At 38.9% G+C, this 17,443-nt stretch overlaps 1 protein-coding gene across 5 annotated transcripts in view; it reads right to left on the bottom strand.

Annotated features, from left to right (window-relative positions):
* Positions 1-1,385: 1,385 nt before the first annotated feature.
* Positions 1,386-17,443, bottom strand: part of LOC120936832 (probable cation-transporting ATPase 13A5) — a 153,259-nt gene continuing 137,201 nt past the window's right edge. For 4 of the 5 annotated variants that reach the window (XM_040349534.1, XM_040349532.1, XM_040349533.1 and 1 more), the window contains 3 exons: positions 11,569-11,657; positions 9,261-9,341; positions 1,386-1,807 (listed from right to left, as the gene is read on the bottom strand). In XM_040349534.1, coding sequence (XP_040205468.1) covers positions 1,559-1,807; positions 9,261-9,341; positions 11,569-11,657 — 419 coding nt within the window. In that variant the 3' untranslated portion in view covers positions 1,386-1,558. Of the gene's footprint in view, positions 1,808-7,399; positions 8,353-9,260; positions 9,342-11,568; positions 11,658-17,443 lie in introns of those variants that run through there. The other variant, XM_040349535.1, reaches the window with a different exon arrangement.

Here is a 17,443-nt window from a genome sequence, read left to right as displayed (position 1 = left end):
TTATGCAACCATATCCGACAAATGATTGCCTATCTGTTGCCTGAGGTGCCCAAGAGAGAAGTTGTGTTTAATAGGCTCCCAATCTGCCCTTTCTGCCTGAAAAAGTATCATGGGATGTCATAGCCCGTATTAATTTTTATCATGTGAAAGAGGCGCTCATACAAAAGGCAAGGAAAGAACCAAACCTGCCGGAACCCTATACTGGCATTACACTATTTGATGACCTGTCCAAGCATACTATGCAAGCCCGCAGCAAACTAGTTCTGCTCACTAAATTGTACCATAACCATGGAGTGGTTTACCGCTGGGGTTTCCCCGCCAAATTGATAGTCACCTGGAGAAGCAAGACCTACACGGTACCTAAAGTGGAAACCGGAATGCAATTCACAGCGCTGGAGCGCCGATACCCGGAAGACACGCCAGGCAAGATGGCATCTCGCTTTGCGTGGACCAGGTAAGTTCTCTACACCTCGTTTTAAGGTAAGTATTTCATAATTAGCTAATATGCGGTGCATACTAGCTCATTATGGCTTTTACCTTACAGGTGTAAAAAAAATGCGGGTATACAACCGCTTTAAATAAATGGCAAGCTTTTGTTGACTGTGCAGTTCTTTATGGCCAATCAATATTAGAATAGTTAAAAGCACCGATAATGATAACATTGCCCTCCTTCCCAGTCATTTAACTCTGTGAAAGGAGCTGAGCCTCTTTTTATGAATGAATGAATGAGTGACTTGTAGAGCGCTACACATACAAACTAAATCGCCTCTAGGCGCTTTTTGCAGCCAGTGTCTTCCTGGCTGGTGTGGTCATTTACCCTGTAGGATCTCGACACGCTTGGGACACACAGTCGTACACACATACATACATATATACTGGGCCGATTTGGACAGGATCCAATTAACCTACCAGCATGTCTTTGGAGTTAGGCGGCCTAAAACACTCCCACAAGTAATTTTCTATTTGCCACAGTCTTATGTAGCTCAAGCCATAGTGACTTTGCACCATCACAATTCTCATTAGTGATATCATCTCTCAAACTCACCATCAGATACAGTACATAATTTCACATACATACATACTCCCCTACCTCTTCTGTCAGTTCTGTCCCTCTGAAATCGAGTGTACCCTTTACTATTTGTAGTCAGTTTTGTAAGCTGTCCAGCCAGGTTTCCAATATTTCCACAAAATCAAAGTGCTCCTTGAATAACAGAAGTTCACGAATAACAGTAATGACCAGGTGTTTTCCAATCTTGTTTTTAGGATCCTAACAATGCCCTTGTCATCATACTCGATACAGAAAATACATTATTTTTCAGGAAACCTTACTTTATTTGTCATGATCATATTATTTAAAAAAGTTATATGTATTGATCAGGCACATGGAGATGGAATTGTTGTTTTATTTTATTTTTTTCATTATTTCAAGATCACCTGTAAGAAAAATATACATTTATCAAAACAATTGTGTTTTCTCTAAGTCCAAATTATATGTAAGATGAAAGGACAAAAGTTTTATTTTTTTTTACAATTGTTTTGTTTTTACCAGTGCTTACACTTATAATTCTCCATCAATATTGCAATTTTCTTGTTTTTCTGTTGCTTCATCAAAGGCTGGGTTTTTATAAGCATGGCTTTTTACATCTGTTTGAAACGCTTCTTGATCAGAGTAGATAGTTTCATTTATAGGGGGCCATTTTGGATCCTTTTTTAGAGCCCTTTCTAGAATTCTGTACTGGCTTTTTGAGTGGTAGTTGAACCATGTCTTCAGTAACAACCAAAGTTTTCTGTTTTCGACAAATCCTTCCTAAAACACAATAGATAGTATAGTTACACATAGGATGTGGTAAATACAATTGACAAGCCATTTAAACATTACAATTTCATGTCATTACAAACATTTAGTACTCTGAGGTCCGAGGTTTAGAATATTTCATTGCATAAAAATATTTTGTACATAGGCTGCAGTGAAGTAGCTGATCTCTGAATTAAAATGTGTAACAGTTCTTTTTAGTTTTAACTAAGGCCGCGTACACACGACCGGTCCAAACCTATGAAAACGGACTGAAGTTCAGTTTCATCGGTCCAAACCGACCGTGTGTACGGCCCATCGGACTTTTGCTTCAGACCAAAGTTTTAGAACTTGCTTTAAAATCGAACCGATGGACGGCTGACCGATAGGTCAAAACTGATGGTTAGTACACAAAAGCATCGGTTCAAAACCCACGCATGCTCAGAATCAAGTCAACGCATGCTTGGAAGCATTGAACTTCGCTTTTTTCAGCACGTTGTGTGTTTTACGTCACTGCATTCTGACCCGTTTGGTTTTTGAACTGATGGTGTGTACGCACATCAGACCATCAGTCTGCTTCAGCGGTGAACCGATGAAAGCGGTCCGTCGGACCATTCTCATCGGATGGATCGACCGTGTGTGTACGCGGCCTAAGAGAGAATAATTATTACTTATTTGATAACAGAATTACGTTGGCCATACAGTACATTGTCTGTTTAGTATTCATTGATATCCAAATAGATCCGTATCTCATCTAACTTCTATATCCCTCCCTTATCCACATAAACACTTCCCCACATTCTGCTCAAATAGCCTTATTTTTTATTTTAACTTTTCTGAAGTAATTGCTCCTCTGTATAAATATATTTCTTTGTTCACAAACACCGCACAGCGCTTTTCATGATTTATCATGTGGTGGCTTCTGTACAATGATAGCATATGTAGTCATTGGCATACTTATGCCGCGTGCACACGATCGGAATTTCCGATTAAAAAAGTCTGATGGACATTTTTATCGGAAATTCCGATCGCGTGTGGGCCCCATCTGACTTTTTTGCGTTGATGTTTAGAAATAGAACATGTTTTATTTTTTTCTGATGGAAAAAAAAAAAATATAGGAAAAAAATATAGGAAATTCCTATCGTCTGTGTGCAACTCCGATGGGGAAAAAACCCATGCTCAGAATCAAGTCGACGCATGCTCGGAAGCATTGAACTTTATTTTTCTCGGCTCGTCGTAGTGTTTTACGTCACCGTGTTTTGGATGGTCTGAATTTGGTCTGATAGTGTGTATGCAAGACAGCTTGAACGGAATTCCGACAAAAAATTCCATCGGATTTTAGGCCATCGGAAATTCCGATCGTGTGTACGGGGCATTAGTAAACACGGAGCCCCAACAACCATTTTTTCAGCATAGAAGACCAATTAGAGCTGAAATAACAGTCACAAGGAAACAAGTAAATCACTAACATCAGAATGGCAAATACTTCCATTTATGTTTAGTGAACTGAATGTTTTATTGTGAGATGAAATAATGAATTATAATAACATTTCAGCAGTTTTTTTTTTAACAACTGAACAATATTTAAGTTTGTGAACTGATCATTTTAGGACTAAATAGTCATGATAAAATAAAAATGAATTAAAATAGATGGTCTTAATTAATCAAACGCCCATACTTAATAAATAAATAAATGGTCAGGGTAAATGCCCCTTACTTTGGTGCTCAGCAAAAATACCCCTATATATTTGGTTTAAAGTAAAACTACAGTATGGGGAAAACTTTTTTTTTTTCATTTTGGATAGAGTAAGGGAGGATTATTACCCCAGTAAGTTTTTTTTTTTTTACCATCTGTGTCCCATTGGGGAGATTTACCATCTCTTCCTGTCCACAACCAAAACAGGAAGTGAGAGGAGATCCCTGCAAATCAAAGAAATCCCTTGGGGACCCCCAGGCTCACCCGGACTAGTGTCCAAATTGGAAGATTTCCCCAGTATAATTTTTTTGGGGACAACCCAAAGTTTTGAATTTTCTTTTACTTTCACTTTCAATGATGATTTTTAAAAGGACAACTAGATATATAGCTGGATTCAGAAAGATTTACGCCGGCGTATCAGTAGATACGCTGACGTAACTCTGAATCTGCACCGTCCTAAATTTAAGCATATTTTGGAAACCAGATACGCTTAAATTAGGCTAAGATACGAGCGGCGTAAGTCTCCTACGCCGTCGTATCTTAAAGTGTAATTTTTTAGGCTGGCTGCTAGGTGGCGCTTCCGTTGAGTTCAGCGTAGAATATGTAAATGACTAGATACACTGATTCACGAACGTCGTTCCCGCATCAAAATTTGAAAATTTTACGCCGTTTGCGTAAGTCGTCCGTGAATGGGGCTGGACGTAATTTACGTTCACGTCGAAACCAATACGTCCTTGCGGCGTACTTTGGAGCAATGCAACCGGGATATGTACACGGAGGACGCATGCGGCGTTCGTAAAAAACGTCAATCACGTCGGGTCACGAGTAATTTCCGTAAAACACGCCCCCCATCCTCATTTGAATTAGGCGCGCTTACGCCGGCCCCATTTACGCTACGCCGCCGTAAGTTAGGAGGCAAGTGCTTTGTGAATACAGTACTTGCCTCTCTGATTTAAGGCGGCGTAGCGTAAATACGATATGCTACGCCGCCTTAAAGATGCGGCGACCTACTTGAATCTGGCTAATAGTGTATAGACAGCAATTAAAAAATATTAGGTGTTCTAGTCAAAAAAAAAATGTTTTGCCCTTAGTTATACTTTAGGCGTAAATGCGATGCAGAAGGTGACCATTGCCAGCTGTACACTACAACTATGTCGGCACCCTCAAGTAAATCCGCAGTCTGGAGGCCAGCCAGGAACCTTTTTTTTGTTAACTTACACCCCCAGCCTATAATGAGCTGATGTCTGTCTGTAACAGGTGAAACAGGCACAGAGAGTGAGGACCCCCCCCCCCCCCCAAATAAAGCAGTATATTTTTCTTTCTTCAGAAAAATGGCTTAATTCTGCTGTCTTTGTACTAAACAGTAAGTGAGAAAGTCCCAAAGTGAAATAGAGCCAGTAGCAAAAAAAAAAATGAACAAATGTTCCAAACCACTATATTTAAAAATAAAAAATATTATTTCTAAGAGAGCAAATTGGATCTGAATCTTCTGACCACAATCTAACATTTGCTTCTTGATTGTGCCATTTCACAATTTCATGAAATAAACTTTACACAGTGACCCAAACTGGTATTTTAACTCCATGCTCAGTTTGTAGCTTATATGAATGTGCACTATTAACTGACACAATTACAATTTAAATGCTGATTATATGTTATTGTAGAATATCAAATAATTCTAAGGAAATAAATAATATGAAAAAAAAAAATCTCTATGCTTATAAAAATAAATAAATACATATGATTCTAAAAAAAAAAAAAATTGCACATAGAACAGGGATACTGTTTGCACACCATAACCAGTCTTCAGTTATTTTTGTCGTTTACAACCCCTGGCAAAAAGTATGGAAACACAATATTTTTTAACTTTCTGCTATAATACATACCCCCAAAAAAATGTATTCATCAGTTTAGGCCAATATATATTCTTCTACATATTTTTGGTAAACAAAATCGCTGGACAAGCACAATTCATTTTGTTCCGAATTCTTTTTTTAACAAATTTTGACAAATTTGTTAATTCGTAAATATCCATATTTACGAAAAAACCCGTTTAACAAATTTTTACGAATATTCGTAAACTTGATTTTTAGAAAATTCGTAAATTCAAAAGTTCGTAAATTCTTAAATTTGAAAATTCAAAAATCTGAAATAAAAACGAATAATAACTAACTTGAATTTTAGGTATTGGGATTTCCTTTCAAAATTGTCTGTTAGTGAACGTAATGAATACAAATTTATCTAAAGTTACGAATTATCCAAAATAATCTAAACGAATGGAACGTAACAAATTAATAATAATAAATAACAATAATAATAATAACTTTTTATTATTATTATTATTGTTATTATTATTAATTATTAAGTCATTTTGTTCCATCTGTTTAGATGGGGCATTCATTATTTTGGATAATTCGTAACTTTGTATTAATTCGTACAACAGCCAAATTTGAAAGGATATTCCAATACCGATAATTTAATAGTTATTATTAGTTAGTTAGTTAGTTAGTTAGTTAGTTAGTTAGTTATCATTTAGAATTTTTGGATTTTTGTTCTTTCTTATTTTCAGAATGTTTTTCTTTTCTTTTCTAACTTTCCAATTTTCGGATTTTCTAATTTATGAATTTTAGAATTTACGAATCATAATGCGATCATAATGAACGACCCAAAAAATGAAAAAAATAAAATGAAAAACAAATGAAATGAAAATGAACACATGTTTCAACAGTGCACATCTAAAAATTGCAATAAGTGTATATTGATTGGTTTGCGCAAAAGTTATAGCATCTACCAAATAGGGGATACATTTATATGCTTTTTTTTAGGTTTTTAGTAGTAATGGCGGCTATCTGCGTTTTTTAGCGGGACATTGCGGCAGACAAATCTGACCCCAAGTGACACTTTTTGGGGACTAGTGACATTATTACTGTGATCAGTGTGAAAAAATGCACTGATCAATGTACACATGACACTGGCAGAGAAGGGGTTAACACTAGGGGGCGATCAAGGGGTTAACTGTGTGTGTTCTGAGTGTGTTCTAACTGTGTGGGGAATGGGCTCACTGGGATAACACAGAGATCACTGTTCCTGCTCACTAGGAACAGCATATCACCATGTTGTCCCTTGTCAGAATGGGGATCCGCCTTGTTTACATAGGCAGATCCCCATTCTGCCTCTCTGTAGAGCTATCGTGGGTGGCCGGCGGACATCGTTTTGCACAATAGACCCGACCTGCCACAGTATATACTGTATACTGTGGCTCGTTAGTAAGTGGTTAAGAAACACTTATAAAAAGAAAAAAGAAAGAACGCTGAAGTCAATTGAAACTGTTTTTGAAGACTAAGCAGAGGGGGAAAAATATGGAATCACTAAATTCTGATGAAAATATTATGGAATCATGAAAAAAAAAACACTAGTACTTTGTTGCACCACCTCTGGCTTTTATAGCAGCTTGAATTCTCTAAGGCATGGATTTAACTATCGACATACAGTATTCTTCATTAATTCGGCTCCAAATTTCTCTTATTGCAGTTGCCAGATCAGCTTAGCAGGTTGGAGCCTTGTCATGGACCATTTTCTTTCATTTCCACCATAGATTTTCAATTGGATTGAGGTCTGGACTATTTGCAGGCCATGCTATTGACATCATGGGGTTGATTTACTAAAGGCAAATTAACTGTACACTTTGCAAAGTGCAGTTGTACTCTGCAAGTGCAATTGCTCCAGACTTTAGTAAATTAGATAAAACTTCACTTTGCAAAGAATACCAAATCATGTGCAAGAAAAAAAAAAAACGTGTTTTTGCTTTCACATGATTGGATGATGGAAGTCAGAAGAGCTTACTAAGCTCTAAAGCAACTGCTCTGGCAGAGTGCATCTGCACTTTGCAAGTTGCACAGCCTATTTGCCCATAGTAAATCAGCCATATGTCTTTCTTGAAGGAAAGTTTTCACAGCTTTGGCCTTATGGCACGATGCATTATCATCCTGAAAAATGATGTCATCATCACCAAACATCTTTTCAATTGATGGAATAAGTAAATTGTCCAAAATGTCAATATAAACTTGTGCATTTATTGAAGATTTATTGACTCATCTCCCCTATACCTTTACCTGACATGCAACCCTATATTTTCAATGATTGTGGAAATTTGCATGTTTTCTTCAGGCAGTCGTCTTCATACGTTTCATTGGAACGGCACCAAACAAAAGTTCCAGCATCATCACCCTACCCAATGCAGATTGGTGATTCATCACCGAATATCACTTTCATTCCGTCATCCACAGTCTATGGTTGCTTTTCTTTAGCCCACTGTAACCTTGTTTTCTATGTTTAGGTTTTAACAGTGGTTTCCTTTGGCTTTTCTGTATGTAAAACCCATTTCCTTTAGTCAATCTCCTACAGTTCAGTCACAGATATTGACTCCAGTTTTTGACCATTTGTTCCTCATTTGTTTTGTTGTGCATTTTCTGTTTTTAAGGCATATTACTTTAAGTTTTATATCTGGTCGCTTTGATATCTTCCTTGGTCGACCAGTACGCTTCCCTTTAACAACCTTCCCATTTGATTTGTACTTGGTCCAGATTTTAGACACAGCTGACTGGGAACAACCAACATCTTTTGCAATATTCTGTGATAATTTACCTTCCTGAAGAAGTTTTATAATCCTTCTTTGTGTTAACTGGCATCTCTCGTGTTGGAGCAATAATTCATGCCAAGGTGTGCAAGCACTCTTTTTTAACTGCAGACTAATTAACAGATGTAATCTGATGCAGATGTTTGTTTTAGAAGTGCAAAGTACGTGGTGATTCCATAACATTTTCTTCAGAATTTAGTGATTCCATATTTTTTTACACTGATTGATCTGTAAAGACTGTTACAATTGACTACAGTTTTCTTCCTTTTTAATTTTAAGTATTTCTTAGGCCCCTTTCAGACGAACGGCTGTTTTGCCGCAGTTAAAAGCACTACAAATGTTTTGTGAAATTCAAGGCTCCAGGCACTGCGATTAGCTGCATTTGCACATTGCGATTACATGCGTTTACGTGCGTTTAACTGCGGCCGCGTTTAGCTGCGGTATTCATTTCCATAGCAACCATTTTTATTTTTTTTTGTTTTTGTTTGGGTCCCTTGAATTCTAAAACGCTGCTATCCGCAGTTGACAAAAAAGACTGCGATTACCTGCGGTTATGTGCATATAGCTGCGCTACATCGCACCTGGACGCATTCAATTCTATTTTTTCTATTCGCACAAAACCACATGTAACGTAATCGCAAGCAAACGCTGTGTGTGAATGGGGCCATAGGAAAACATTGTGTGATTTTAGCTGCGGTAGAAAAATAGAAAATCCGCAGCTAAAAGCACCATTCTATCCGTCCATCTGAAAGGGGCCTTAAAGCCAGAAGGTTAAAATGTTAAAATGTAAAAAGTTTTGAGGCATGTTTGTGATTATTGTTTTTCTACTCAAATAAACAATTGAATGAACATTTTCCAAGAGCCAGGGGTTGTACATGTGTGAGTAGAAAACCCTATTCAAAGCTTATATCAAATGGGTAGATCATGTTCTAGGGTCATACATAAAAATGCACATATTGGTGTTTAATGTTTATGTAAACAATTATTACGTCAGTACTTGCACAAATTAGACTGTTTCTAACGTTGTCTTTTAATATAAAAGAATGAGACCAAATAGAACATTTATGCCATCTTTTATATCTATGTGAAAATATCAATAAGACATGACTGTGAAACATAATTTCAAGAAACATTACCTCAGCTAGATATGAAATGACAAAAAGCACGGCCACCATAATAACAGTGTTCCACCTCCAGTAATATGGTGTACAGACAAGCTGTAAAGAAATAGAGCAATAATAAAGAGAAGCATTACTAAAATTACTAATAGTTAATGCTGAGCTAGACAAATACCATGCAAAGTCTAGGAACAGACAAATGATGGTTTCTACAAAAGGAACATTATTTTTTCACAGGAGTGCAGTGCATTTATATGAGTGTATTCAGTTGTATGTTTCCTTGCATTCCACTTTGTATGTGCACAGTTCATTTGACACAACATTAGAAAGGGAAAGCTCAATTATGGCACAATTGTTGGTGCCAGATGTGGTAGTGGCAGCATTTTAAAAGCTTCTGACCTTTTGAGATTTGTATGGGCTAGATTTTACAGAGAATAAGATGAAAAAAATCCACTGAGCTAGAATTCTGTGTATAAAAGCACACTGTTAATGGATCAGGACAGGGAAAGATGTGTTTAAGCTAAAAAGAAGATCATATTTAAAAAAAAAAAAAAAGTTAAGTTTATGTATTGTGTGAAATATGAACACCTATGTTTATATATAGGGATGAGCCTAACACCCCCCGGTTCGCAGCAGAACATTCGAACAGGCAAAAAATTTGTTCGAACATCGTTAAAGTTTATGGGACATGAACATGAAAAATCAAAAGTGCTAATTTTAAAGGCTAATATGCAAGTTATTGTCATAACAAGTGTTTGGGGACCAGGGTCCTGCCCCAGGGGACATGTATCAATGAAAAAGACAGTTTGAAAAACTGCAGTTTTTTGGGGAGCAGTGATTTTAATAATGCTTAAAGTGAAACAATAAAAGTGAAATATTCCTTTAAATTTTGTACCTGGGGGGTGTCTATAGTATGCCTGTAAAGTAGCGCATGTTTCCCATGTTTAGAAAAGTTCCTGCACAACATGACATTTTTAAAGAAAAAAAGTAATTTAAAACTACTCGTGGCTATAATGAATTGCCGAATCCCAGCAATACAGATACAAGTCATTTAAAAAAAAAACAGCATGGGTTCCCCCCTTAGTCCATTACCAGGCCCTTTGGGTCTGGTATTAATATTAAGGGGAATAACTAAAAATAAAATAAAAAAAGCGTGGGGGCCCCAAATTTCATATCAGGCCCTTCAGGGCCTCCAATTTTTCCTCATCCCCACAACCCTTGCCCGGTGGTTGTGGGGGTCTGCGGGTGGGACGGTTATCGGAATCTGGAAGCCCCCTTTAACAAAGGGGACCCCCAGATCTCAGCCCCTCCTGTGTGAATTGGTAACGAGGTACATTGTACCCCTACCATTAAAATAAAAAAGTGTCAACATGTTAAAAACCACAGGAGACAGTTTGGGACAAGTCCTTTATAAAAAAAATGAAAATAAATAATAATAAAAAAAGGTTCCAACGATGTAATCCTGTCTCGAGCGATACGGAGAAAAAAAAAGACACTACGAACTAAACCGCCTCATAGGAGGCGCCCTGCCAAATGGCGCTCACTTTTATAGCTGAGGGCGGGGCCACATGTCACATGCGTGTGTGACCCCACCCCCTCTCTGACGCAAGGGGAAAGCCAGAGGTTACCCAATGATGTGTATGGGTGACCCCGCCCCCTCTGGTGCGTTGTGGGGTTCCCGCAGTATTTTTTGGAGTTCCACTGGTGTGATCTTTCTACCACAGTTTGTAGCTCAGTGCCCACCTACTAAGGTTTCTTACTCTTTCTCCTACAAAATAGATGCTCCCTCCAAAATTGCATACAGAAAGGGTGGGCAGGTACGTGGGCAGACCAGGGAGGTCAAACACAGAAGTCTTGCCAGTTCCTGAGAGTCACAAAGAAGCTTTAGTAAGATGTATTCTCCAATAGCTACATAATTGAAATATTGGTTTTGAATGAGCCGACTGACGGTTCACCCAAAATGTTATGGGTGGGATTCATGAATTTGCGTTTTTTCCTGGGCACTCCACAAGTGAAAATTGCTTGTCGAAATACCAAATTCTTTATCATATACCTCAGAGTGTTGCTCCTCCTTATGCATAAGATGATTATCACTCTTACTACTGTGTATCATAATGCAAACTCCAACAGGTGAGAGTGACCTCCTTGGAATATTTTCTTCAGGCTGGCAAACATTAAAAACTCAGCTACAGGGGTCTGGCAATTCAGGTGGTCCAGGTATATGAAAAACTAAAAACTGAGTGCAAATAAATCTCATTATGTCCCTATTAATTAAGCTCAGATGTTTTTTGTGGTGTGATTATGTCCATTTGTGTGCCAGACTTACCTCCATATTACGGTACACTGATTCAATATCAGCAAAGTAGACAAAGAAATATGCTGCCAGTTGTGCAGTAAGTAAAATAGTAAAGATATCTGCAATATAAACAGGAAAACTGATTTATTATTACTAGAAATGTGATTATTATTATTATTATTAGTAATAGTAAAAGCAGTACAAAAAAATACTGTAAAAAATAAATAAAACTACATTCCCAATTTGATTTAAAAAAATAATCATTCTATTATGGTCTTCGTCATCATCATTGAAATAACTTATTTTGTTTTTGTTTTTCTAATCCTGTATTTTTGTTCTGTTTCAGAGTAAAAAATCTGATTAGACCCCTTTCACACATACGAACCATTTGTCTGTTTTTCATCTATCTGTTGACGGAGGAAAAACGGACATCAATACATTCCTATGGAAAAACGGATGACACCGGATGATCATCTACAGTACCTGCCGCAGAGAATGTGTTTTTAGCACGACGGCATCGCGCTGATTCTCGGCGTGGGTGCCGACATCTCGCACTCGCTGGAATAGTAAAAGCACATTCCAGCAAGCGCGTCATAGAAGCGACAAGAGATCCGACTTGGATTATTTTTCATCCATCAAAAACACAGGTCAGATGAAAAACGGATGTAAACTGACAAATGGTCAGTTTTTTATTTGTGTTTGCATTGGTTGTTAGGGGAAACCAGTCACTGTGGGGTGGGAGGGGGGGTTAGGGTGGAGAAAAGCAGGACAGGAGAAGAGCAGTATACACAGTGAGGGGGCAGTCTGACTGTCATTGTCAGCTTTTAAATGTTATGACTGGCTTTTTTTTATATACTCCATAGGGCCAAGAAGGAGCTGTCATTCGGACCCGTCAATAAATTAAACAAAGGTGTGGAGTCACGGGTGATGTCACTGGGGTGACCCCACCCCTTTGTTTAATTTTGTGGCGGAGCTATGAAGTATAGAAAAAAAAAGAGCCAACAATTTAATTTAAAAGTTGACAGCGTTGGGAAGTGAGGAAGCCTTTCTGTACAGACTGCCCACTCACTCTGTACACTGCCCTTCTCCTACCCCTCTCCTTACTCACACTGCCTTCCCCCATCAAAGAGGACCTGTCACGTATATGCTATCACATAGGGGACTACATACTAGAGATGCATGATTAATTGTTAACTGGCATTTCCCCGTAAACAGTGCAGAGCCAGAACTGTCAAAAAAAGACATTCCTCAGCTCAGAGAGATAGAGAAGAGATACATTGCATCTCTTGGTTCTTTTAGTTAAAATGGATGAACTTTGGTCTGTAAACAAGGGCAGTTTAACCACTAAATGACTAAACCTTTTTCTGACGCTTGTTGTTTACAAGTTAAAATCTGTATTTTGCTAGAAAATTACTTAGAACCCTCAAACACACATATATATATAGCAGAGACCACAAAGAATAAAATGGCAATTGTTGCAATATTTTATGTCACACGTATTTGTGCAGCAGTTTTTCAAACACATTTTTTTGAGAAAAAATATACTTCCATGAATTAAAAAAAAATAAACAGTAAAGTTAGCCCAGTTTTTTTGTATAATGTGAAAGATGATGTTACACCGCAAATCATGAGAGAATCGTGATCTTTATTCCGAGCAAAAAAAAAATGTAATTCTCATTTTATCCAGAATCGTGCAGCTCTAATGCAAACCAAAAACTTGACTCAAGTGGTTAAGTGGATGTAAAAACTGATGTATAAACTGATGAAAAACTGATGAAAACTTATCCATTTTTTCTTTGTAAAAACTTGACTGAACTGATGAAACAAACTGAATTCATGTGTGAAAAGGGCCTAAGCATTTTTTGTTGTTGTTGTAGAAACTCCATTCCTAAGTACAGTACATACATGCTAAACATGTGTACTTTATCAACTGCAGTTGAATATATTATCTATTTATAAATTAACTCACTCTGACACACCGCATCTCTGATCTAGGTAAAGAGCCTATGACATAGGCTCTTTAGCATGTGATCAGCTGTGTCCAATCACAGCTGATCTCATGGTAACCAGGAAGTGACATTTATCGGGTTTTTCTTCCACTCGCGCTGACAAGGCACTGGTAGAGGAGAGCCAATCAGCGGCTCTCCTGACAGGGGGGTCTGCACTGATTATTAGCGCATTGATTATCAATGTAGACCCATCGAGAATGCCCACCAGAGCCCACCAGGGATGCCAATCAGTGCCAATAAGTACCCATTAGGGATGCCAATCAGTGCCAATAAGTGCCCATTAGGGATGACAATCTGTGCCCATCAGTGATGCCTGTCAGTGCCGCCCATCAGTGCCACCCATTAGGGCACATCAGTGTCACCTATGGGTTGTCATCAGTGCCACCTATCAGTGTCCATCATTACCACCTATAAGTGCCCATCAGTGCCACCTATAAGTGCCCATCAGTGCCACCTTTGAGTGCCCATCAGTGCTTCTTATCAGTGCCACCTATTAGTGCCCATCAGTGCTGCATATAAGTGCATCATCATCAGTGCCCATCAGTGCCCCCTTATCAGTGCCGTCAGTGCAGCCTCATCAGTGCTCATCAGCGACGGAGAAAACCTACTTATTTACAACGTTTTATAACAGAAACAGAACATTTTCTGTCTTTTTTATTTTGTAGCGCAAGAATAAAAACTGGTGGTTTTCAAATACCACCTAAAGAAAACTCTATTTGTTTGGGTACAGTGTTGCATGACTACGCAATAGTCATTCAAAATCTGACAGCGCTGGAACCTGAAAATTGGACTGGGCAGGAAGGGGGTGAAAGTGCCCTGTATTGAAGTAGTTAATAATAAAATAAATTGCAAAAAATGGGTTGCACTGTCACTTTAAAAGGTCATAACGGCAAATATCATACATGTCATTCAATGTTTAACATGCAAAACAGTGACCAATGCAAATAATGAATAAGTCCACTTTTGTGGAACCCCAAAAAAACGATGTAGAATGTATTCAGTGGCATTTTTCTCCACCAGCATGAAATAGCACAAATCTAAAACTCCTTTAGCTGGCCATAGATGGATCAAATCTTCGCCAGTTCAGCAGCGACTGCCCGAGATTCGATCCATCTATGGGCAGGCTGGTTATACTGAAGTGGATCAATCGATCAACTTCAGTACAACGAGCCTGTTGGATTTTTTCATGTGATCACTGCTGGCGGCTATAGCACCAGCAGAAATCTCTGTGTTATTCCTGCATCGAAGGCTCCCTGATTGTGTTTTTGGGGAATCAAGCAATTTTCTTACACCCATGGCGAAAGGAAAGAAAATTGCATAATCTATGGGCTACTTTAGTTATAGGAGCACCATAGCCACCAATTACGACTTTAGATAAAACACCACATGGAGTTTCCCCCAGAATTGATACCAGGCCCTTATCCTAGAAAGGGGTCTAGTATGGATTTTAGGGGAACCCTCAAAAAAACAAGTCCCTTGGCACAGCACCCTGTCCCAAAGTTGATGAGTCTAAGGGCCTCTTGCCCCACAATCTTTGCCCAGTGGTTGTGGGAGTCTGCAAAGGGAGACTTACCAGAATCTGAAAGCCCCCTTAAAAGTAATGCCCTGTACACACAATCGGTTTGTCTGATGAAAACGAACCAATGGATTTTTTTATCAGATATCCGATGAAGCTGACTGTCTTCACCTCTTGCCTACACACCATCAGTTAAAAATCCGATCGTGTCCAACGCAGTGGCGTAAAACACAACGACTTGCAGAGAAAAATTAAGTTAAATGCTTCCGAGCATGCGTCGACTTGATTCTGAGCATGCATGGATTTTTGACAGATGGATTTCCCCACAGACGATCGTTTTTTTTATCAGTTTTTTAACCATACGAAAAATTTAAAACAGGTTCTATTTTTTTTCACCGATGGGAAAAAAAATTGATGGGGCCCGCACACGATCGGTTTGTCCGATGAAAACGGTCCATCGGTCCATTTTCATCAGATGAACCGATCGTGTGTGCAGGGCATTAGTGTAAATCTATGCCAATCACAATGAAAGGGGTTGGGATACCCCACCAAATGCCATTGATCATATGGGCATGACCATATGTGGTCAGTGATGGCACTGGTGATCCTGGGTGACATCATTGACCAAATATGATCATGTCCATTTTGTTACATTTTGCTCCAGATACAGATCTGATATTCACAGTGAGCAGTCTATCAGGAAGGGATGTTTTGCCTGTTCAAAGGACATCATTCATTGAGATTGACATAGATCTACATTGGACAATAAAATGTATGCTGGATTATGGTACTTTTTTTGTTTAATAAAGGGCTTTGTCACTGAATTTATTTTTAATAAAGGGCTTTTTAAAAGATGTGATTGTGTTTATTTACTATTTGTGAGTGAGCAATCAAGAGAATTCCTTACTTATTCACATAGGGAGGCAGCAGATTCTGAGGCCTCCTTTTTATGAAGGAGATTCTGGATTCTGATAAGCTTCCCATACCCTATCCCAATCTAGACCCCCGCAACCAGTGCTTTAATTGGGCCGGAACGCGGCGGTACTCAGTACCGCCACTTCCAAAAATGGCCCTGGAGAGTACCAGCACCTCTCCGTGCGCCCAGTACGTGGGTTTCCGGTACCGGAACGCAGCGGAGAGCTAGCTACAGCATTGTAGTCAGGGCCGTCTCCAGGGTGGGGCCTGAGCGGGCCACGTCCCCCCCAATTTTACTGTGTGCCCCCCCAAGTAATGTTGTCTGTTTGTATTGCAGACAGACCGCGAAACAATAGCCGCCGCGGCTGTCCGCGATCCGTCTGCGGCGCTGAATGACGGAATCATGACTGTTATTGTCATGTGACGTCGCCACAGTGCCGCTAATTATCATGGGAGTTGTAGTCTCCGCGGCCGTGCGGGCGGCGTCGGCTACGTGCTTGAGTCAAGCTCAGCCTGCTCCCGGGGGGTGGAGACGAGTCAGTCAGTTACTGTGAGAGCAGCGGAGCCAGGCCGCGTGCTAGACCAGACCTCCCATTTGCCCGCCGACTTCAGTGCCTGCCTCGCTCTGCTGCCACAAGGTAAGTCAGGAAAAAACGTAATTTGATGGCAATTGGAAATACCATTTTATTGATGGTGATGGACAATTTTCATTTCTGTTAGCTCCCTCCCTCCATGTTACCTCCATGAGAGCTCATTATATATATATATATATATATATATATATATATATATATATATATATATATATATATATATATATATATCAGTATTGGGGGGGGGGAGCACCGGCGCCTAATAGAGTACCGGCACCTCTTTTGGCCCACTTAAAACACTGCCCACAACCATTGGGCTGGGATATACATTTTTAGATGCAACACTACACTTTTTTTGGTAAGGCTCCCCTTTACAATCAGATACAAATGCACAAAATAATACAATACTGTACTGCTTAAATATAATTTCCATGTTTTCCCAATTACAGGTACTGGCTATATATAAGTCTATCTGCTGAACAGGATAAGGATTTGGTATTAATACGTTGTCAACTGAGTGAACATGTTAGAGGATGGACGTAAGGGAAACTTGCATAGCATCGGATGGAACTGTACATTTTTAATCTATTAAAAGAGGCATTGATCCCATTATGTGGCTTCCTTTTTTTTTTTTTTTTAAGTGCTTGGAAGTGCAGCAGATAACTGCTTACAGAACCAGCACCTGTAAATGGGAGTACATGGACATTATATATCTAGCAGAGCACTGGACTATTTGATGCACTCCAATGATCTGCTGTTTCCAAAATGGAATGTCGATTAATGTTCCCATAACACAGGCATTCTACTGAATATTGTTCAAATTATAAATTACGTGTGGAGACCAGAAAAAGTAACACTAAGCCTATTCGTAA

This window comes from Rana temporaria, chromosome 4, assembly GCF_905171775.1.
Source record: "Rana temporaria chromosome 4, aRanTem1.1, whole genome shotgun sequence".
Lineage (NCBI taxonomy): Eukaryota > Metazoa > Chordata > Amphibia > Anura > Ranidae > Rana > Rana temporaria.
Note: the sequence above shows the minus strand (reverse complement) of the source record. Positions and strands in the feature narration are given on the sequence as shown.